Source organism: Carcharodon carcharias, chromosome 26 (assembly GCF_017639515.1).
Source record: "Carcharodon carcharias isolate sCarCar2 chromosome 26, sCarCar2.pri, whole genome shotgun sequence".
NCBI classification, from domain to species: Eukaryota; Metazoa; Chordata; class Chondrichthyes; order Lamniformes; family Lamnidae; genus Carcharodon; species Carcharodon carcharias.
This window is the reverse complement of record NC_054492.1, coordinates 6,712,011-6,736,635: the sequence shown is the minus strand read 5'-3', so window position 1 is coordinate 6,736,635 and position 24,625 is coordinate 6,712,011. Positions and strand designations below refer to the sequence as shown.

Below are 24,625 nucleotides of genomic sequence, written 5' to 3'. Positions count from 1 at the left end.
CATAAACATCAGCGTGGTCTGATTGGGCCAAATAGACCGTATCACACAGGAACAGGCGATGTAAACTCCGCTGCAGTATCCTAAACTGACTTATTGCATACCACTTTCATAGACTTATGCCTCATATATTCCAGGTCTCACCTTGTATAGCCATGGCAAACTGAGCCTTTAAAAACCCATTATGGAGATTCTGCTTGGTACAGTTGTACTTACAAACAGAATCTCAAAATCACACATTGCTAGTTTGGGAATTTTATTTATGCATTCTCGTGGACTAAAAATCATGGCTAGACAATGCACAATTTTATATTATGTACTTTCAGCATACAGCAGCAGTGTAGCTGTATGATGCAACCAAGAGGATTGGCTATTTCAGAGGGCGGTTAAAGTTCAACCACATTGCTGTGGATCTCAAGCCAAACTTTGGCCAGTAAGGATGGCAGAATTCCTTTCCTGAAGGATATGGATAAAGCAGATAGGTTTTTATGACAATCTACTAGTTTCATGATTATTAATGAGATGTATTTGATTCCTGATTATTAAGTAATTGAATTTAAATTCCACCAGCTATGGTAGGATTTGAACTCATGCCCCCTGAGCATTAGCCTGGGCCTGTGAATTTTTAGTCTAGTAACATTACCATTATGTTTCTGTATTAGTGGGGATGGTAGCAAAGTATTTAGCCTGGTATTAGCCTGTTTGCCATATCCACCCCATGCTCAAGAATAGAACTAAACAACAAAAACAACATAAATTTATATAGCACCTTTAACAATGAAATGGCCCAAGGCGCTTCACAGGGGTATTACAAAACAGGAACAGGACTTGCTGAGAGTTAAGACATCAGGGCAGAGTTTTGGATGAGCTCAAATTTACATTTCTCCTTTCCTCCATCCTCTCATTCATTTATTTCAAGTCAGGCAAAGATGCAAAGTGCAGGACTTCCTCCTACACAGCCAACATGTGGAATCATTTTGTATAACAGCAAGTCCTGAGCACAAAGATAGCAGGGAATTCAAAAAGCAGCATTTGTTTTCTGTTCTTCTCCAGCAACGATATTTTCCAATTATATTTAAAGAGAGGCACCAGATGTCAAAAGCTGTGGAGGTAACTGTGCCAAAATAAACAGTAAAACTTCTTTTATATAGCATCTTTTATAAAGCATTTATACAGCATCTTTCACAAGCTAAAGGATGCCCAGAGCACTTTACAGTCAATTAAATACTTTTGAAATGCAGTCATTGTCATAATGTAGACAATGCAGGAAACAATTTGCACACACAAATCCACAAACAGCAACAAAATCTGTAAAGCTAAGAATATCTAAACCAGATGATGTTTTTCATATGCAAAGCTGGTTTAGAGTACATTAGGCAGGACAGGGAAAAGCATGCCTTGCTTTTCAAAACCTCCACATTTATGTGGCACTAAAAATAAAGTGGATTTTATTTGCCCACAGTAAAACCACAATTTCCACAGATCTCCTGAGCAAAATCTGCATGCTTATGCTAGAAGTGGGATGGCATGCCAAATAATTGACAATTAGTCCCGAGTCCCTACCGAGGCTTTGGTATGCTAGAGACAGGGTGGAATAGCATATAATATTGTCTATTTTAAAAGCCAGTAAATCCACAATGCCAGACCATAAATAAGGCTAAAACTAAATCAAATTTATTTACAAGTATTATACAGAAGCAGAAAGACACAGCAAGAAACTAGTACAATACTTGTCTTACACAATACATAAATGCCTGCAAAGCCCAAATTCCTTTTGTTCGTTACAGTAGCTTTCAACTGAGTATCTGTTAGACATTAATGGGAAATAGATAATCACACAAAGCTTACTAATCACCTACACCGGTTGAGGCAATGCTTAATTTTACCGATTCTTCTCAATGATCAACGGATATCAATCATTTGCAGCTTGTAGGTAAATAAAGTGTGAACCAGTAGACCCTAACCATCAGATGGCCCAATTTTCTTTTGATATTCTCAATTCTCTTAGAATAAAGCTCCCTTATGGCACAGCCATTTAGAGAACAAATAGAGCCCGTCAATTTACATATTTGCCAGCAACAGAAACTATTCCTCAGATTGAAATGTCAACTCCAAATATTGGCAGATATCCATTGTCCTTTAAAATGAGCAATAGATTAGCTGCTAAAACCAAGCTCCTGTATTCTGTAAGTAGATGGGCTCTGGTCTCCAATTTGAAATTTAATAGGAAGACTGTGACTATAATAGTAATTTCTAAAATACATTAACCCTATCTACAATCATATAAAAATATAATACAGAAATCATAGTCAGATAGTCACATTTTTGGAAAGTGAAAGTTTACAAAATACAATCACACTCATACCCACCTTCTAGTTGAAACTGACTGCAGAATAATTGGATACATTCAATGATTATGGAAGATAGCTGTTTAGACAATGAGGATCTTTCAAAACGCATACAAGTTATCGATATTCGGATCAAATGATACCCAACTGAAACAAAACATGTTAATTTCCATGAAATGCAGTTATCCTTATTTGTGGAAGCACCATTTGGTATGCCAGAAAATAAATTTAATAAAACCAAAAAAAACTATAATTTAGGAAATTGTTCAATGGCAGTTATATTTGTGTCATGAAGCTAAAACCAAGACCTTAAACTTGAATCAGGCTTAATGTTTCAATGTCATATCAAGCTCATGACGTGCTTGGACAAGAGGGTTCTTTCAGATTTGAACACTGACCAAAACAGAACATATTTCAAGGAGGTTTTGAGAACCTGAACCCTTTTAGTGCATTTGAACTTTACTGACTTGGATGCAAGCATGTACAGACAATGATGCTCTTCTAGCCTTCAGAGCTGAATTGTAACCAGGCAGTACAGAGGCTACAAATCACCACAGTGATTTACTGATCTGAGACCTTATTCCCTATGCTGCAGTAAAATGTTAGAATGACAATAATTTGATATATTTTCCAGAATACAGCAAAAACCCACTTCACCAGTACACTGTCCTAAAGGTTACCCTGATGGTACAAAACACCTGTGCTTTCACAAACAAATATTTGTTTGAAAAGGTTTTGCTTTGCTTTAGCACGGCATAGGTTCAATTAACATTTGTCCCCCATCGAAGTGTTTTCTGTATATGGGATGCTTGAATTAGAATACCTATGTGGAGCTTGAGGAAGTGCAGGGCGAGGCTCCCACTCATACTTCAGCTGCAAGATGCACATGTGGATGCAGTGCAAGAACCAGCTTGGCTGTTATGGCCGCTACACACAAAAAAGCTTACAATATTTACTGCTCCAGGGTTATGAGACAATAATAGGCACAGATACCAGGTAACTATTGCTGATGACATACCTAAACGCGAGTTGGTATTAACAGGGCAGAGAAAAAAAATGTTCCTGCTGCTTCCAACTTGCTGTTAAAGTTTGTTCAAGTATACTTCTACTTTGAATCACTGCTGCAGCTCCAAGTCAACACTACCACCTGAAAAAAATAACTCCATTGTCATTACTTCCTTCCAACGTTGCACGTTTGATTCATGTTTTTAATTCAGTTCTCTGAAAACAAATGTTGCACAGCCAACTGCTCTAGTGCTTACAGGTCAAGGTTTCTAACAAGAATACAAAGAACAAAGCCACACTTCTCCCCATAATTGTTTGAAGATTCAGTAACAACTAGTCATAAAAAATGCATTGTAAAGAATTAGTGAGGGAAACTGCAGTGCTTAAAACTGAATCACTCCATACGACAAAGAACATTTGGCAAAAATATTGTTTCTGAGAAACTAACATTACCACTTTAAAATACAATCCTCTTTAAATATGTATCAATGTGAAATGCATTTAGTTGTGCCAGTAGCATTACCTACAGGTCAACATTTGCAAAATTTAGTGACAGGAGATGAAAAACTGTATGCATGGTTCCGACAGTGTTATACAATCTGCAAGTTTTAGTACCCAGTAAAGTGTACTCACATATAAAAGTAATTAGAAATACCTTCAGCTAAATGGAGGGCAGCATGGGGTGAGAATAGAATATTTTGACCAGAGTCCCATATTTGAATATTGCTGAAAAGGGAGACATGTTGCCAAAGTTTTTCATCTTACAATCATCAGGACAACCGCAGGAGTACCAAGTTGCAAACAATCATAACAATATTACAGTAGAAAAGGATCTGATTGGTTGGCAAGTTGACTGATTGGTCAAAACATTGCCATGGAGAAAGCAAGGGGAGACTCTAGGCTCCCCAAGTCCTGGATAATTCAAAAAAGGCGCAAGACTTGAACACATTCTTTTTGTTTGCAGACAGCAGATCCCTGGGTATGCCACAATACAATCCTTTGGCCAATCAGAGTCTACTTGCCAGCCAATCAGCACCCTTTACTCTTGTAATATAAATTGTTGTGATCATTTGAAATTTGGCACTTTTGTGTTGGCCCTGAAAAGTGCAAGATGAAAAGCTTCAGCAACTTGTCTCTTTTCAGCAATATTCAAGTTCTGTACTATCAAGCAACAGTCCCATTTTATTTCAAGGCACAGATAGGAGTTCTCCACTAACTCTACTATAAATTTTTTTTAAACAATCAGTAGTTTTCCTTTATAACTTTATTTAATCAAAATTAAGACAGTGAATAAACTAACATAAATACAGCACGATTACCATCTTGTGTTTCATGTATGCTTAGAGTTAAGCATTAACGTATTTTCTGATTAAACTTGTAGTCAGCATTGATGTGCATATAGGCTTTTCCATTCAGGATACATACAATAAAATCATAAACTGCATACACTTGTTTAAGTACATAAATAATTCATGAGATGGAGCAGCGAACAAGCTATGATGCCAATACATGGGGCCTTCTCATGAATGGAACAGAGCAGTGATTAGAGCACAGTTATTGATGGGCCTGTTTGTGACACTGCCTTGTTAGAAGATCGTGCTGCTGAGAAAGGCCACATAAACAAAGGAAGAAACGCAAAATTTGAGACATGCACGTAATATTGGAAAAATGTTGCCCTCCAACGCTTCTACTTTTTAAAAAAAAGAGCCCGACACTTAACTAAGATTAAAATGGTTGCAAATGGACTTGCTCCTAAATATGCCGTAATTTTCCAACCACAAAATATTCAAAGGAAAGTGAAAGAACTTTTCAGTCTGTTCTCAAATTCTATTGTTCATAGCATGCATGATTTAAAGATCTATGCAAGCAAGTACAATGCTCCAATCTCCCAGAATGAACTACAAAGCTCAGCTTATCCTCTCCGCTGTTTAATTAGGTTCACGTGGTTTAAAAGAAAAAATTTAATGTAAGTAGCAGTTCAAATCTTCTGGATCTTCTCTCCAACTACAACAGGATTTTCTTTCCTTATTTTTTCAGCAGCGTCAGCTTTGTAATCATAAGGACAACTGTGCTTATCAGAATAACGATGTAATCCACAGAACAAGTTTCCACATCTGCAATCAAATCCTGGAAATAAAAACAGAGTTAGAACATGCATCCACAACTTTAGACTTAGGGGGTGGAAAGACAAACACTCATGTCTAACTCTGTTACTTGCATTCAACAAGTAGGCTATGTTGTGTCTGTATTCTTTCCCCCTCCCCACACTTCAAGTTTCTTATCAAGTATTTAAGAATGACACTTATGCTGTGCCCCGATCATATCCTGGGGCACCCCAAATGCGCCATAAGAACATAAGAAATAGGAGTAGGCTATTTGGCCCCTCTAGCTTGCACCACTATTCAATCAGATCATGGCTGATCTGGTTGTGGCCATTAACTCCACTTTCTTGCCTGACCACCATAGTCCCCGATTTCCTCGATCAAAAGTCTGTCCAACTCAACCTTGAATATATTCAATGGCCTAGCCTCCATTGCTCGCTGGGAAGAGAATTTCAAACACTAACTTCTCTCAGAAGAAATTCCTCCTAAGCTCAGTCTTAAATGGGAGATCCCCTATTTTTAAACTGTGCTCCCTAGTTCTAGATTACCCCCACGAGGAAACATGTACCCTGTCAAGCCCCCTCAGAACTATTATGTTTCAATAAAATCACCTCTCTTTCATCTAAACTCCAATGAGTATAGGTCCAACCTGCACAACCTTTCCAAATAAAACAAACCCTTCATCTCAGGAATCAGCCCAGCGAGCCTTCTTTGAACAGCTTCCAATTCCAAAACTACATGGTATTCTAGATGTGTTCTCATTAATGCCCTGTACAGTTGTAGCAAAACTTCTCTATTTTTATACTCTATCTCCCTTGTAATAATCATCAACATTTTATTGGCCTTCCTAATTGCTTGTTGTGCCTGAATGCTGTATTTTTGAGATTCATGTACAAGGGCACCCAGGTCCTCCATAATGCAGCATTCTGTCATGTCTCTCCATTTAAATAATGCTGTTTCACTATTTTCCACGCCCCAAGTGGACAATCTAATTTTCTCGCACTATACTCCATTTGCCAATTTTTTGCCCATTCACTTATCAATATCCCTTTTGCAGACTCTTTGCATCCCCCTCATCTTGCTTTCCCACCTACCTTCATACCATAGGGAAATTTGGCTACAATAGTGTGTCCCTTCATTCAATCATTAATATAAATCATAAATTGTTGAGGCCCCTGCATTGATCTCTGTGGCACTTCATTAGTTACAATTTGCCAACCCAGAAATGACCCATTTATTCCAACTCTTTTACCGGTTTGTAAGTCAATTCTCTATCCATGCTAATATATCAACCCCAACTCTTGTCATGTGTAGTAACCTTTTATGTGGAACCATAGGGAGGGCAATGGCACAGTGATGACGTCATTGGACTAGTAATCCAGAGACCCAGGATATTGCTCTGGGGACCCAGGGTTGAATCCCACCACAGCAGATGGTGGTATTTGAATTCAATTAAAATCTAGAATTCAAAGGATCTAATGATGACATGAAGCTCTTGTTGATTGTTGTAAAACACCCATCTGGTTCACTAATGTCCTTTAGGGAAGGAAATCTGCCATCCTTACCTGGTCTGGCCTACATGTGACTCCAGACCCGCAGCAATGTTGCTGACTCTTAAAACGCCCTCTGAACTAGGGCAACTAGGGATGGGTAATAAATGCTGGCCTAGCCAATGATGCCCACATCCCTTTAATGGATGAAAAAAAAATATTGAATGCTTTTTGGAAATCCAACTACACTATACCTGCTGGCTGGCTCCCTTTTACCCACACTGCTTGTTACATCCTCAAACAGCTCAAATAAATTAGTCAAGCACAAATTTCCTTTCACAAAATCGTGTTAACTCTGCCTGATGATTTTCTAAATAACCTGCTATGACCTCTTTTACAATGGATTCCAGTATTTTCCAAATGACAGATGTTAGGCTAACTGACATATAGCTTCCTCCTTTCTTGAACAGAGGTGTTACATTTGTAGCTTTCCAATCCAGAATCTAGGGAATTTTGGAAGATTACAACCAATCCATCCACTCTCTGTGCAGCTGCTTTTTTTGTTAGGATCCTAGGATGCAGGCCACAAGTTCCAACGGACTGTCAGCCTTAAGTCCCAAGAGTTTTCCCATTACTGTTTCTCTAGTGGTAGTGACTGTTTTAAGTTTCTTCCTCCCTTTTGCCTCTTGATTTTCTGCTACTCTTGGAATGTTTTTTGTATCTTCCACTGTGAAGACAGATGCAAAATATTTGTTCAAAGTCTCTGCTATTTCCTAGTTTCCCATTATTTCCCCAGTCCCACCCTCTAAGGGACCAATGCTCACTTTAGCTACTCATTCCTTTTTATATACTTGTGGAAGCTATTAGTCTGTTTTTATGTTTCTTGATTGATTTCGTTCATATTCCAATTTCTCCCTTTTTATAAGTCATCCTTTGCTGGTTTCTCAAATTTTCCCAATCTTCTAGCCTACCACTAATCTTCACAGCAATCTTTCAATTTGATACCATCCTTAACTTCTTTAGTCAGCTACGGATGGTGCATCCTTCTGGTGCAGTCTTTCTTCCTCAAATGGAATATATCTTTGTTGAGAGTTAAGAAATCTCTCCTTAAATGTCTGCCACTGCTTCTCTAATCTTCCCTTTTAACTTATTTACCAAGTCCACTTCAGCCACTTCTGTCTGCATACCCTTATAACTGCCTTTAAGTTTAAGTCACTAGTTATGGATCCACATTTCTCACTCTCAAACAGAATGCAAAATTCCATCATGTCATGATCACTCTTGCCTACGGCATTTAAAAATAATTCATTTATGGGACTTGGCGTTGCTGGCTAGGCCAGCATTTATTGCCCATCCCTAATTGCCCTTGAGAAGATGGTGGTGAGCTGCCTTCTTGAACTGCTGCAGTCCTGTGGTGTAGGTACACCCACAATGCCGTTTGGGAGAAAGTTCCAGGATTTTGACCCAGTGACAGTGAAAGAACGGCGGTGATTTCCAGGATGGTGAATGGCTTGGAGGGGAACTTCCAAGTGGTGGTCTTCCTATGTGTCTACTGCCCTAGATGGTAGGGGTCGTGGGTTTGGAAGGTGCGGTCTAGGGAGCCTTGGTGAATTCCTGCAGAGCATCTTGTAGATGGCACTTACTCCTGCATCCTTTACCATGAGGTCTTTAATTAATCCTGTCTCATTACACATTACAAGGTCCAAAATAGTCTGTTCCCTGGTGGGCTGCAGAATGTATTCTCTAAGAACCTGCCCTGAATGCACTATGAACTCTTGGCTCCCGGCTACCTTTGCCAATTTGATTTATCCAATTGATGTGAAGATTAAAGTCACCCATGATTATTGCAGCACCTTTCTTGCAAGCCCCCAGTATTTCTTGATGTCCTGCTGCATAACTATAGTTCGAGGGCCTATAACCTGCTCTCACCAGTGACTTCTTTCTTTTGCTGTTTCTCACCTCCACCCAGACTGATTCTACATCTTGATCTTCTGAATCAAGATCATTTATCACTATTGTGTTGATCTCATCCTTTATTAACAAAGCCACCATCTCCTTTTCATTTCTCCTGACCTTCTGAAATATCAAACACCCTTGAATATTCAGGCCCCAGGTCCAGTGAATAACTTCTGAAGGGCAGTCACTTATGTGAGCAAATGTGACAATTTTTGCACAGTACAGTTCCACAAACAGGAACTGAGATGATTGTTGGATTTTTTTGTGGGATGAATTGAGAGAGAATGTTAGTTGAGGGAGAGTGTTATTTAAGGTACCGAGTAAATGCTCTACTCCTTGGATAGTGACATGGAATCTTTTGCACACAGCTAAACAGGAAGCCAATAACTCATTTTTATGCATGATCTGAAACAACATTATATTGTAGCAATCCTTCAGTATTGCATCAGGTTTTACTGGCCCTTTAGAGAAGGCGTCACTAATTGGCTGATTTGCAGCCCTACAGTTATATGATGGCAGCAGGATCCTCTATGTTAGTATGGCTATCTCCAAAGTCTGATTAATATAATACTGGAGAAAAGTAAACAATGCCAAGAACTAAGAAAGTGGATTTAATTCTACTTGTTGCAAAGCTATTTCCAGTTGCATCTGACAACACCACCGTGAATTTCAGCCACTGTACTACTTTAAAAAACAAATAGATAAAAACTTAACTTTCACAAACAGTACCAAAACACGGAGTGCAGGCTAGGAGGCACTGAACGGAATGAGAGAGATTATAGAAACCAGCCTGAAATGCAAAGCAGCTTTCAAACTTCTCAGTGGAGGAATTTAAGAAGAAAGCTCTGGGGCCAGGGAAATGGTACCCAAAAGTTCTGTAACTAATGATGGAGCAGGGGCTGGAGGGCAGTGAAAAAAATAGCAGACTCAAGAGTACAAGCTAGAATGTAGAGTTGGAGGAGATTGCAGATAGAATGTGGTAGACAGTAAGAGAGAGTTGAAAATGAAAATGGAGATTTTAACTTTGATGCGCTAGAGAATGGGAAATCTGAGATCAGTAAGTACAGGATGATGCTTTGTGGTCTTATCCAGAACTTTACCCCTTGTACACTTTGCACTGAGTTAGACTTTATGTAGGGTGTTAATTATAGCGATTGGTATTAGGGGAATCAAGCAGTGGGGTGTTGAAGGTGTGGATAAGTGAAGAGAAAGTAGGAATTTAAGTGGCAATATTATCTGCATGAAAATAGGCAGCTATATGGTTGTGGGCTGATCATTCTCAGTTCAGGGTGAAACATTGTTGTGAGCTCAGCCTGAGCATGCAGTCTGGAAGGGAGAATGGAATAAGTGCCTCATGCACAAAGTTGGAGAAGGCAGTGGCATAGTGGTATTGTCACTGGACTAATAATCCAGGGACCCAGGGTAATAATGCTCTGGGGACCTGGGTTTGAGTCCCAACACAGCAGATGGTGAAATTTGAATTCAACAAAAATTCTGGAATTGAAAGTCTGATGATGACTGTGAAACCATGTTGTAAAAATCCATCTGGTTCACTAATGTCCTTTAGGGAAAGAAATCTGCCATCTTTACCTGGTCTGGCCTACATGTGACTCCCAGGCCCACAGCAGTGTAGTTGATTCTTAAATGCCCTAGCAAACCATTCAGCTATCACTGTGGGCGTACCTACATCACATGGACTGCAGCAGTTCAGGAAGGCAGCTCATGACCACCTTAAGGGCAATTAGGGATGGGCAATAAATGCTGACCTAGCCAGCGATGCTCACATCCCATGAACGAATATTAAAAAATGGTGGAACAGTGCATGTTCGCAGTCACACAGCAGACCGGGGCTATCTCTGTTTTATGGGCCAGAGATGGCCGCAGTGGGGAAGAAAAACAGCACAAAAAAGTAGACTTTATGGCATCAGAAACACTGGACCAAGGAGAGAGAGCTGAATGGCAAGGAGATTGAAGGGGCAGATATAGATCTCATGCATGAGAAGTCTGATAAGGGTGGGGATACACAGGAGAGCAGAAGAAAGCAAGCAGCAATAGCTGTATGGACAACCTCAATTTTGGAAATTAAATTGATGAGCCCCTCTCTCGGTTGATGCTGGAGAAAAGCTCAGGGTTGTCCTTGCTTTTCTGGATGATGTTGGAGTAGTAAAATAGCCAAACAAGGAGAAGTGAGTGCTAAATAATTTTACTTACTTAGCAATATTTTCATGCAAGCTTGCAGGGTACATATCCAAACACACTGCTTATTAAATTGTTCTATAACCTAAAAGTTGTAATGTGGCAGGCACAGTTACTACACCAAGTTGGCCATGGATTGATAAGCAAATGCATCATCGTCATGAAGCCCAAGTTTTTAATCTTAGGCAAGGTTCAGTCCAGTGCCAGTAGAGGGGATGGGAACATCAGGCTACTCTAGTACATGGTCAAATGCTAATAGTAACATTAGCAAAGTAACAAATCTCCTTGCTCCACTGGCTAAGGCACAGATAGATCAAAAAGAAAAAGAATGACAGAAGTGAAAAATTCTAATTAAAATCCTAGCAAAGGGTTTGTGACTTTATCCTAACTTAAGTAGACATACAACAGTAAGTTAATAAGAGGGTAAATTAGACACGTAAAAAATTCAAGTCACCAGTAAAATGATCATCATCACCCGTGTATTTTAGCATTAAGACACACCCAGTCAGTCTCTTGGGGAGTCTGTCCCTATTTGTAGATGCCTTAGACCTGAATTCCTGCCCAGCAGACCGTACTGACCTGTAAGTCCCACTTTCTTTCGGCAGGTAAAACAACGATTCTTCTTCTGCTTGGGTTTTTCAGGGGACTTGTCCTGTCCATCAGAAGAAGTCTGTGCAATTTCTTCGGATGTGGAAGCTTTAACAGATAATTACAAACTTGATTAACCATGAACAACCTGTATATGGATCATATGCAGCATCCCTATGGGGAAAGGTGAAAGAGGGGAAGAGAGAACCGCCACAGTGTTATCTGCACATAGTATACATCCCAAGAAGAAAGTTTTACCTAGATCTGTGTATGCCTCCTCTATTTTTCTCTTAGTCCTCCGTGAAACCTCCTCCAGCGGTATGTAGTCATCTGCCTCACTCTCTGTGCTAGCATCATAGCTGTACCCTGTGTCTGTGTTCTTGGACGAGCTGGAGTAATCTGAACAGTCTTCGCCATTATTCCCCACTAATGATCTGTCAAAACTGTCCAGCGTTGCTCTCTCTAACTGTTGATTCCCACCCAAATCTGCCACAAGAATCAGACCAGTTGAAATTTCAAGCACTTTTTTTTGCCTCCAATTCCACTGCACCATTTTAATCTGTCTGGAGTTTCGTTTTAAAAAAAAACAGGATTTTGCTATTATCAGCAGACAAATGTGAAAAGTTTATAAATTTTGGTCAAGTGGAAAGTTTAATTCTCATGCAGTTAATGTAAAATTTATAAAAACAATTTTTTGCTTTATTTTATTCCCCGCCTGAAGATGCCAGCTCTTTGATATGCTCAAATAGCTATGCTTCCTGTGAGCCTGCTGCCAGACAGGCTATTCAACCACGGAAGGCACCGCAGCCAAACCTGACTGATCCAGCCTTCTCTTCACGCGCACGTGGGGGCAGATTCCTACAGATGCAAACAGATTTTATACAGGGGCAGAAACTCTGGCTGATTTTCCTCAGTGATGGCAAGGCCAACTGTGGCAGCCTAGTGCCTGCAACAAGCAACGACTGGACACCAGATACATATTTTATACTACATATGGATATCAGGGCAGGGTTTGGTGGATGTGAGAGAGAAAGGAAGGGAGGGAGGGAGGAAGAAAGAAAGAAAGGAGTGGAAAGGAAAAAGAAAAGGAAGGGAAAAAGGAAAGATAATTCATCTTTAAATGAGTCTGTGCAGCCTGGAACAGATTTGAAATTGGAGGTGGAGATTGAGATTCTGCCCAATTAAAAGTGATCACCTTGCAAATGCTCCACACACAACATGACTGAAGAACTGCTCTGACACATTAGGCATCCTACACTACACTTGTTTACTCTCCATCTAAAAATGCTTTCAATTAAATCATCTCACCTACAATATTGAGCATAAGATGGCTCCTTCTAAAAAGTACCTAATGTTGCTATTTTTTGTGCTCAAGCAGATTTAAAGTTAGTCTTTTATCAGATGGTATGGAAATGATATCCGAAAGGAGAATTACCCTGCAAATCTTTTTTAGTCATTTCTTGGTTATCTTCTGTATGGTCCCCATCGCTCTGGGGATTTGGTACTGATTCATGGGATAGTAGCAGCAGCTGATTGGAAACTGATCTGTAAAAGAAAGCAAAAAACAGTTTAAAAACAGTAAAATTCAGCCGGCACTAAAAAAAGAACCATTGAATTTAGCCTATAATTTACAAGTATCAAGGACATTCTAAGCATCCCCGAATGCCGCAGATCGTTTTATACAATTCCATTTTCTGTCATTCACAGTATTTTCTCCCACACTTTTATATTATCCAGCACCTCCCTGAATGCTATAACGAGTTTAGCACTAATCAGCACATGTGGCACTGCTTGAGAACAGGGTAGAAAGTCCCTATTATTCCGTTTGTGCAATGCAGAGTTCTCAGGCACAGCTCGGAGAGAAATGGCCGAGAGAGCAGTTAGATCAGGCATCTTTCCCCATTTCACCACCAGAAAACCTGCAGTTGATGCAGGCCCAATGTTACCAATTAATGAGAGGACAGGATTTTCCTTGCCCACCGACATTGGCTGTGTGCAGTGGGGTGAGTGAACAAGATGGTGCGATTGGTTTCATAATGGCGTGAAACCAGTTTGCGATCATTCACTCTGCCTGCCGATGGTGTCGATGTTTCCCGCCATCGGACATCAGCAACCTCATTGTAATACATCAGCATATCATTATAAGGTCAGCCCACCAGACTCATCGTTGCAGCGTCCGCCCACTCCGGCGGGAAATCATGCCGATGTGTTTCACAACAGCACGTAAGCAACGTGCACCTGGCGGGCTGCACTTCGCTCGGGACTTCAAGGTTTGTTTGCCTACCTTGCTTCGGGCGGCACTCGCAGTCATCAATGCCAGGCTTCACAGACAGCACCACATCACTTTTAAGGGGGGCTCACGGGCAGGTCTCTACCTACCAGATCAGCCATATGTGGGTGGCTTTTCAATGGCTGCAGGGCTATGGCTTGCTTGGGGAAGGGGGAGAAGTGGCCTCAGGCAAGGGAAGGGGCTGCAGGACGAGAGCTGTACAAGGGAAGGAGGGTTTCCCAGGGTGTGCGTGGGGACACATGTTGATCTATGCAAGTGGCCTCAGGATGGTGAGGGTTGAGGAGGCAGACTCGAAAGGAGAAGAGGCCAGATGGAGATGTGAGGGTGTGAGAGAATGGGTGGTGTTGTCCCTCGAGCTGGCAGTGAGTGAGATACCCATGAATTTGTGATGAGCTTGAGTGAGAGAGTTTAGAGTGACGAGATGGTTGCCATACCCGGGCTGCACGGATGAGATCATTCATCCTCTATCTGCATTGGATGGCCAACCTGTTCTGTGCAGCATTGACACTGACCATCGCTGTCACTGCCTGCCATGCTGGGTTGGTAATGCCACTGCCTGTCCAACGGCCAGAGCAGGGGTAGAGGACATCACGGTGGGCCTCCACAGCGTCTAAATTGCATTCCAATGATGAGTCATTAAACCTGGGGACTGCAATTTTTTTTTTGTCTTTCATGGACATCTTTGCTGTAGTAGTCATGGGCTGGAAGCACCAAGATATGTGCGCGTAGCTGGACTTTAAACATGGTGCCTGGTGTGAAGAAGCAGCGAGTTGATGGTGTGCCTGCCATGGAAACGGCATGTTTCCTGGGAATGCACAAGTAATGCAGCTGGTTTGGGACAATAAAACGTGAACACCCGCCACTGCGACCAGTGGGTAAAACGTCATTTACCTGCCCACTACTTCACTTAGTGCAAATCTGGGACCATTCCGCCCAGAGGGTAGGTTACGGTTGTTCTGCCTCAGATTCCTGATCACGCAACCGTATGGTGCCTGATGAAACAAGCCCAGTTAGGAACAAACTTCTCCTGTCCTCTGACAGATGCAGTGCACAGGATATATTGTGTACCTGTCAAGTGCCCCCTGCAAGGGAATCTACCTTAGTTTTAATTAAAGGGGAAGATTAGAAAAAAATCATTTATTTTGAGACCATGTCAAGGCAGTGTCATCTTCTATTTATACATGAGCAGATAATCTACATTTACCATGCCTAACACTTTGATCAAAACTCTCAGATTCCCCCGAAACATGCTATAAATGTACATTGCATTGAGTCGGTGCCAGCTACAGTTCTTTAGTGAGGAACCTCAAATTGTACCGCTTTCAAAGTATAGCCTAACAAACCACCCCATCCTCACAATCTAAACTCCCAAATTTATTCATCCTCATTCAAGAATTTATGTATCTGCACAAGCTAAGAAAATTAAAAATAATTTCTCTCCTTGTTCCCACACATTTCGCAATACTTTTAAAATCCATTTGCTACTTACTAGCCTCTATCTCTCACCCATGGTAACCCTTTCCTGCATTCCTTTCAGCTATCTATCTTGCTACTACCTTCCATTTTATGCTCAAACATGATCTCCCTTTACAAATCCCTAATCAGCTCAGCTAAGTATTGATTTATTTTATCTCTAATAATTTCCATTACTGAAACAATACCAACCGGTCAATAATCGCTAAATTTACTCTGTTATAAATAGAAATATAACATTTGTTCACCTCCAGTCCAGTTAATGAATTCTGAAAGATCATGGATGACACCTCCACTACTTCCTCCCTAACCTATGGATATAATATGATGCTTGATACGTAAACTTTACTGGTTTCAGCCCTCATTTCTTTATGAACTCAACTATTAGCTGCCCTTCTACCTCCACATTCCAAATACCGAAAGCAAAATATTCCTTAAGCCACTCTCCCATTTCCTTACCTAGAATAATCTATGAGATTTGAAAGGATTTCCTGTGTCTGGAGATGCATGAGGCAATCAAAGCTTTTGCTTAAGTTTGTTTCCCTTGGAACAGGTCACGAGCCCAAAGCCAAAGGCTATTGCTTGAAGAGCACCACTTTGCATCAAGCATGGCTGACCAGGAGTCTCTCTCACACTTACTGGCTGCCATAGACATGCTGGAAGGATTTGCAGGTTGACAAATCAACCTGCTTGGCTGCCTTAAGAATGCATCTTGGAGGCTCAGGGTGGGACTTGAACCCAGAGCTTCTGGCACAGAAGTAGGGATAATACCCACTGCTCCAGAAGGCCTCCTATCAATAAATCTCACCATGACCTTTTTTGGTTCCATCCCTTCTTAATAATGTGTACATAAAATCCCCTGCCTAGAAATCCCAGAACCTCTGCTCTGGGGAAATGCTGCACCCAGGACTCTCCCACTGTCACCCCAATCCTCTTCCAATCTGTGATGGTGTTTTTAGGGGGTGGGGATCTGGGTCTTTAACAGTGTTACTGAGGTACCAATCTGCAAAGCCAACAGGAATTTGGAGCTGCACAAGTTTCAAGCTTTTGTCAAAGTTCGTCCTTTGGTGCTCTGACAATATCACAATGGCAGATCAATTGCTATTTGGATTCAGCTTCATGGGGCAAACTTTTGGTCCTTGTTCAACCAATATCTACGGGCATACAAGTGCAACTGAGAGAGTTCTTAGGGAGTCTGGGAGCCTGTCTCAAAGTGATACCTTGCTGCAGGGGCTTGGTAGGCAATGTAACCGTGCCCACCAGTAATGAGCGCCATTTATTATTGGGGCAAGAATGTATTGCAAATCTTGCATAATTATGGTTTCTGGTCAAATTATTTTTGCAGCCTAGATTACATTAAGTCCACACAAAAAACAATTTATGGTTCTTTGTGGAGTTTTTTTTCCAATTAAGTTTGCAGATTAAGGCATTTCACACATTTTCAGTAGTTTTGTCTCACTGTGTTTTAAACTTCTACTTTTAGCCTAATCTGCCTAACGCAACACTAGACACAGCCGCTTCCTTCCTCTTGGAGTGCTTCTAGACTGTGTGCATCAATTTCACACTTAAGTCTTGCCCATTGCTTTAAGGGGTTACTTGTCCTTTCAGTTTATCCAGGCTAAATCCTCATCCATCCCCCTGTAGCTTGCTCTCCTTCATTAAACTTTGTTTTTGACTCTTTAGCCCTCTTAACACTAAAGTTGTGCTGATCATTTTTGTTGTTTCCTCCCCTACACCAGCTTTCCACACTCGCCCCTCCCCCCACAACACCTCAGAAGTTGTGATTTGCCCCAGTTTTTCCTTCTGAACCAAATCTCATTTGCTTCTTGCCTGGTCATGTACTGATACAGAAATGAGGCTGGAGTCACTCTCACCCATTTTACTCCTCTCTCAACAGTTTTTTAACCTAAGGATAGTTGAAATCCTCCATTGTTACGGTTTCATTTCTACACTCAAGTGTCTGCTTTGGTTTCTTCCTAATAAACTGACAATCTGTAAAATCCCAAAATTGCAGTCGACCCTTTTCAATTCCTTAGTTCAACCCAGGCACTAGCTATACATCATGTTAAATATATTTCCTTTCTAATGCTGAAAACCCTTCCATCACAAATATTGCTACAACTCATTCCTTTTTGCATCCTTGATTTCTATATTGTTAGCTGGCAATGAAGTAAAGGCTCAGTTAAACAAATGTTTTCATGACTTTTCACCAACCAACCACACTCCCTTCCACACCCCTCCTTCATGACAGCTGTTTCTCATTATTCAAGTTTATTCTTTACACGTATCACATTAGAGCCCATTCCCTCGAGCCCTTTTCCCTTTGCCATCTGTTCCTGTCATCCTTCATAGCTACTCTTAATTCTTATACCATTTTTGTTCCCCTTCTGCCGCCCATCATTTTTCCTCATTTAATTGGATAGTTGCTATTTTTCCTATCACCACTGGGGGCAAAGCTTTTGTTTGGCTAGCCTTGCCCACACAACCACCACCTCATCAAGTTTCAATCCTGTTCCACTACCCAATTAATCTCTGTATTGAGAATATTTTATTTATTTATTTATTCATGGGATGTGGGCATCACCGGTGAGGCCAACATTTATTGGCCATCCCTAATTTCCCTTGAACGTGGTGGTGAGCTGTCTTCTTGAACCACTGCACTCCACGTGTTGTAGGTACACTCCACAGTGCTGTTAGGGAGGGAGTTTCAGGGTTTTGACCCAGTCACTTTGAAGAAACCGTGATATATTACCAAATCAGGATGGTGAGTGGCTTAGAGGGGAACTTCCAGGTGGTCGTCTGTTGCCCTTACCCTTCTAGATGGTTGTGGATTTGGAAGGTGCCAGGGTTAAGTTCCTGCAGTTACTCTTGTAGATGGTATACACTGCTGCTACTGTGCGGTGGTGGAGGGAGTCAATGTTTGTGGATGGGGTGCCAATCAAGTGGGCTGCTTTGTGCTGGATGATGTCAAGCTTCTTGAGTGTTGTTGGAGCTGCACGCATCCAGGTAAATGGAGAGTATTCCATCACATTCCTGACCTGTGCCTTGTAGATGGTAGACAGGCTTTGGGGAGTCAGGAGGTGAGTTACTCACTGCAGGATTCTGAGCCTCTGACCTGTTTTTGTAGCGATGGTGATGCAGGCAACTAAATTACTTCAGCTTTAGGTACTTACCTCATAAGGAGTAAATATTTGAAACACCACTTAAGTATGGTATGGGGAGCATCTCTAGTGTTCCTCTCCTGATAGCTGCTCTTGACCATGTCAAGATGAAACAATTTCATTGAGTCAGGACAAGCACCTGAGCCCTGAACTTCACAGTTCCTCTGCTATTCTGGACAGCAGTTCATAGAATTCACAGCCATTGTAGCCTAGGGGCTGACATAAACAGTTTGTAGGTTGCAGGTGGGGAGAAAACAGTAAAATTGAATAAAGTTAGAAGTAAGGCAGATGGAAATAGGAAAGAAATGCTCAATTAGTTAGGAGAAAAACAGTAATCCCAAACTTTCAAGCATTATGCCAAAAGCATTCAGCTGTTCAGAGAACAGGTGAGAGATAAGTGACACCTGTCAGGCATGTTATGCAGCAGTTAATATTTTAAACAAAAATGAAAAATCTCTTAGTAAATGCACCTCCAATTAATTTGTTAAATTCAACTTAAAGCAAAAACATAAAACTCACTGTAATGAGGTGGAAAACAACTTGAATACAGGGTTGAAACTTTGTACAAAAGTTGCTCAATATTTAAAACATTAACAGTGTAACAAATATCTAGCTCTTGGTTCATGTTAATATTTTAGAGGTAATGTTTAGTTCCAGGAAGATGGTTGTTGTGAAGGTAAGGTAACTAAAAGGCTGGGCTTTAAAGAGATTGCCAAAACACCTAAACGAAAAGGGCAGTTCAGAAGGCTACCCCTGTTTACGCAAAATTTTAAAACTGAAAAGGTCAAGAACCAGCTGTTTAAAGGTTACATTACTAAAACTGATTTAATGAATTTACACATTTCATATGAAGGGTTCTTGCAAAGGAAAGCACGGACTGCATAAACCCCATAAAGGGCAAATAGAGCCAAAAAGCCAAAAACGTGACACTAGCATAATGGTCTTCATAAATATTTCCTCATCATTACTACAGTTCTGCTGTTAAAAGCTCACGAATAATCACGGGATCGACTTCTTACTGTGGGGAAGATCAGCATACACCTTAATGAGAAGCTGAGCCACAGTTTTCTATGAACTGGTTTCACTGAGCACATGATACCCATTTCATCACAACCCCAATCTTACAGTTTCTAACTTCCTCCTACATTTTCCTTAATCCTCTTTTAATTTGTTTTCCCTTCTAGCCCTTTTTCTTACCTCTTCCTTCCCTTTCTTCCCTCTCTTTTAATAGATCTTCCCTTCTTCTCTCTTTGCTTTCTTCCCCTTTTCCCTCTTCCCATTACTGGTTGTGGACTGAAGGTTGAGTAAACATATAACAGTTCATACATTCTTTCTCCATTTATTACCTTACTATATTAACTATTTTATTTTAAAATCAGATTGATAAAAATGCAACAGCAAAGAACTACAACTACCTTACTCGACATTACAAATTATGTTAGCTCTTATTTATAATTAGTTAGTTAATAATGAGCTTAAAATAATGTCCCATAACTGGGGTTTTCACAGGAGTAGGATCCCTTTAATTCTCTTTACTTGCTGTGTACATTATTTGATCAGGGTTTTTTTTGAAAATGCAAGGTGAGAAGGGAACAATGGTTAATTGTAGATTTTCCAAGTTGATATTTTAGCAACTGCCATGCAGCCAGATTGACCTATCACAACACATGGCTGTAATTCATGGTCTAGAATATGGCAGGCTATGCCAGTGGCCATAAAGTAACACCCAGAGGAGGACATGCTGATGAGAAATGCTTTACTCTGCTGTTTTTAGAAGTGATGACACATAAACAGATCCAACAACTCTACTAAAATATACAGTAAAGGACTTCAACCAGCATGCTAAAACATTTGTATGTGAAGACTTCAGGGATCTAACGTTAGAGTCTTTAACTTGGTGAGAACCCCAGAAAAGGACACGCAGAACTAAGGAAAATCATAAAACTTAAGTTATTAGCTAGTGACTATTGGATAACAGAATGTGTTATGTTCTTGAAGTGATTTCATTGAGGCAAAAATGCCCACTTGTTATTGCATTGGTTTTATTGGCTTTTACTTTCGAACTTCCTGCACCCAAAGATGATCAGGAATGGAAATCTGGAATAAGGGCAATTATGGTAGAACTGACAGTTTGGAAGCATTAAACAAGGGGTGGATAAGATATGAGAAACTACTCCTAATCATTTAAAGATAATGCTCTAACCCAGCAGCAGCTTTCTGTAATTGAGTGCCAAAAGGCACACTTGTTAAAATCCTAACTCAACTGCAAGATGGAAAAAGTAGAAGGCTCCATGACTTTCAAGGACTTATGAAAACAGAAGCTAGAAATGAAAGCAAATTGCTATAGTGGTACTGTTAATTTTAATCATTGGTTAAAGTCAAAAGTTTGTGATTACTTATAGCACATTTGCAAAGAACTAAAAGTTTTTCCAAGGTTACCTTTGGCACCAAATTTACAGATTCCAACCCCTTTACATATTTACCATTAAGGTAAATAGGGAACAATGGACCTGGATTTAACAGGATAAAAACATTACTGGTTTCAATTTGCCCACTCTGCCTAGTATACTTAGTTAATCCACACATTCTGGAACATTTCATTTACGTTCAATTGAACATTCCTCCCCTTGTATTCAAACCCAAGTACTCTATAGCTACAATACAAACAAAATAATGTGGCTGCTGGAAATTTGAAATAAAAACAGAAAGAAAGAGTTAATGCTTCAGATGGATGCCCTTTCAATTCTGATGAAAGGTCACTGACCCAAAACATTAACTAAGTTTCTATCTTCACAGAAACTGTCAGACCTGAGTATTTCCAGTATTTTCTGTTCTTATTATTGTACAGCATTACCTTCTTAAACCTAGTGGTATTAAATCAAACTTGGGTGGTATTTAACGTGTTCAAATGAGTTTCTTCCAATCACTTGACAAGCAGTTACACAACATATTCGGCCAAATCTGGACTTGGGTCTGAAGGTGTGCATAGGGACCCTGTGGAGGTCCTGACGAGCGGACCTCCATGGGCATCACCCGGGAAGTTTCAACTTCGATGGGAGCTGGTCAGAGTTGGGACAGTTCCGTGGGACTTAACTGGGTAGTTATCCAGAAAATGTCAGACAAATTAAAACCTAGTCTAACATCTGGGTAACTGGACAACTGATTGTCCAATCACCCTTGCTCAAACCAGCCGCCACCCATCACCAACACTCGCCCGTCCACAAACCACCAACACCCAAAATGGACCTTTAAACTTCTCAGACAGGAGCTAGGTGCTGTGGATGGGCGATTGTCGGAGATGGGTGGAGGCTGGTTTGAGCAAGGGTAATTGGACAATCAGTCGTGCAGTTACCCAGATGTTAGACTAGGTTTTAATTTGTCTGACATTTCCTGGATAACTACCCAGGTAAGTCCTACGGAACTGCCCCAACTCTGACCAGTTCCCATCAGAAATTGAAACTTCCCGGGAAACTTCCTCCCCACTCCAACTCTACTCCGCTTTGACAGAGCTCCCCCACATGCCCTGAGTTGTGCATTTCTGGGAAAGCCGGTCTCAGGAGGTCCCAGAAATGTGCAGCAGTGTCTGTTTGGGGAAATTTATGAGCAAAGTGCAATCCAATGACCGTTGCTGCTGCTAAGATCTGAGCCGGTTTTAAAACCATAATTCTTGAGATATGGGCATTGCTGAGGACAACATTTATTGCCCATCCTCAGGTGGAACAAAACATACCGAGGAATAGTGATGGCAGAATCTGGGACATTGGCTGAAAGGCATAATTTTGAGAGTATGATTACATCAGGCTTTTGCTTGGCGAGTCTGAGGGGCTGCTCCATGACCTTGGCACCAGTCTCCAAATGTTAGCATGGATGACACCCAGGGTCATCAGAGTTGGATGTGCCAGCTCTGTCTCCAAACCAGTTTTATGCCCATTATTGTTTCTTTTGTGGTAGAATGATATAGCTGAGTGGCTTGCTGAATGGCCCATTCAAAGGGCAGTTGCGAGTCAATTACAAAGGGATTGAAATCACATGTTAGGTCGGATTGGGTAAAGATGGCAGATTTCTTTCCATAAAGGGCTTTACTAAGCAGATGAATTTTATAACAATCTGAGAGCTGCATGGCCACTTATGCTGAGCACAAGATACATGAGGCAGGCGAGGCGGATACACAGCAAACAGAGAGGCATATGGTGAAGAAAAAGAGATGTACATGGCGAAGAGAGAGATACGATACAAAAATAAAATATTCAAAATCACTAACTGTAATGGAGGCATTTGAAATCAATGGTTTACCAGTCCAGGCTTCTGGATTATTAATCCAGTAATATAACCAACTGGCTCACAACTGTAGAAGAAATGAAATCTCTCAAGGACATTTGTGTAACCTTCTATTTTACCAATTTATAGCAGCAAAGGCACACATCCCTTCCATTGGTAATACATTTTAGAAGCCTAACCTGTTGAGGCAGCATTGAAACATAAGTAAAACCTAGATAAATAACATATGCAAGAGAGTCTGGCTGCTCAAAAGTCAGAAGCACATCTTCAGTTCCTTACTGGACACAAGGACTGATTGAATTTCCCACATAATAAATCTTTCAGAGATGGCCCGTTTACATTTTGTTCCTGCAATTTCCAGCTCCAGGCCTGACCTGTCTTAACAGAATCTGGTCTTTGTCTAAGTTACCCCAAAATTCATTGACCTACAAGAATACCGTACACCTTCAGCTTTGCTTTCTATTCCTACTTGTGAAAAAAGTGGTCTCGTTTTCCTTTGTTATTTTCTGAATTCTCTTGGCGGGTCAAAAGGTGATTTTTTTTTAAACCCAATGGTGGTGGGCACATTATTAAAAATTACATATTATATAGCTTATATGGCCTGGTTAACTTGGCTAGGTTATAGATGGGTTGTGCTGGACAGCCACACCATTGTCAGTTATTAATAATACATAGGATGACATAACGTGTATGGCATAAAAACAGGCCATTCAGCCCAACCAGTCCATGCTGGTGTTTATGCTGCACTTGAGCCTCCTCCCATTTTTCCTCATCTAAATCGATCATCATAACCCTCTATTTTCTTCTTCATTTGCTTGTTTAGATTCCCCTTAAATGCATCTATACAATTCACTTCAATCGCTCCATGGTAGAGTGCCACGTTCTTACCACCGTTTGCATAAAGTAGTTTTTTTTGGAATTCTCTCTTGCATATCTTGGTGACTATCTTATATTGATGACCTCTAGTTTGCTCTTCCTCACAAGAGGAAACATTCTCTGTATCCACTCTATCAAAACTTTTCAGAATTTTAAAAATCTCGTTTAAGTTATCTCCCCACCACCCCCCCACCCCCAAGAGAAAAGGGGCCAAACCTGTTCATTCTTTCCCGATATGCAGAGCCTTGCATTTCTGGTATCATCCGTAAATTTTCTTGCCAACATACAAACAAGGAGCAGGAGCAGACTATTCAGCCACTCAAGCCTGCTCCACCATTTAATAAGATCATGACTGATCTGATAGTAAGCTCAAATCTGCATCCCACCTACGCATGATAGCCAGTCACCCTCTTGCTCAACAAGAATCTAACCACTTCTGCCTTAAAAAATATTCAAAGACTCTGCTCCCACCTTTTCAGGAACAGAGTTCCAAAGACTCATGGCCCTCAGAAAAAATTTAATCTCATCTCCATCCTAAATGGCCGACTCATTTTTAAACAGTGACCCCTAGTTCTAGATACTTCCACATCCACCCTGTCAAGAACCCTCAGGATCTTATATGTTTCAAACAAATCACCTCTTACTCTTCTAAACTCCAGCGGATACATGCCTAGCATGCCCAACCCTTCCTCATAAAACACCCCGCCCATTAATCTGGTAAACTTTCTCTGAACTGCTTCCAATGCATTTATACCCTTTCTTAAATAAGGTGACCAATACCATACACAGTACTCCAGATGTGGTCTCACTAGTGATCTGCATAACTGAAGCATAACCTTCCTACTTTTGTATTCAATTCCTCTTG

The 24,625-nt window shown here is 40.8% G+C and overlaps 1 protein-coding gene across 15 annotated transcripts in view; it reads right to left on the bottom strand.

The window, feature by feature from the left end:
• Window positions 1-1,649: 1,649 nt before the first annotated feature.
• The window catches only part of zfand6 (zinc finger, AN1-type domain 6), a 48,314-nt gene continuing 25,338 nt past the window's right edge, over window positions 1,650-24,625 (bottom strand). For 11 of the 15 annotated variants that reach the window (XM_041174781.1, XM_041174787.1, XM_041174788.1 and 8 more), the window contains 4 exons: window positions 19,804-19,899; window positions 13,118-13,227; window positions 11,674-11,790; window positions 1,650-5,477 (listed from right to left, as the gene is read on the bottom strand). In XM_041174781.1, the coding sequence (XP_041030715.1) occupies window positions 5,329-5,477; window positions 11,674-11,790; window positions 13,118-13,227; window positions 19,804-19,899 (472 nt within the window). In that variant the 3' untranslated portion in view covers window positions 1,650-5,328. The remainder of the gene's footprint in view (window positions 5,478-11,673; window positions 11,791-13,117; window positions 13,228-19,803; window positions 19,900-24,625) is intronic. The other 4 variants (XM_041174789.1, XM_041174791.1, XM_041174792.1 and 1 more) reach the window with 1 other exon arrangement.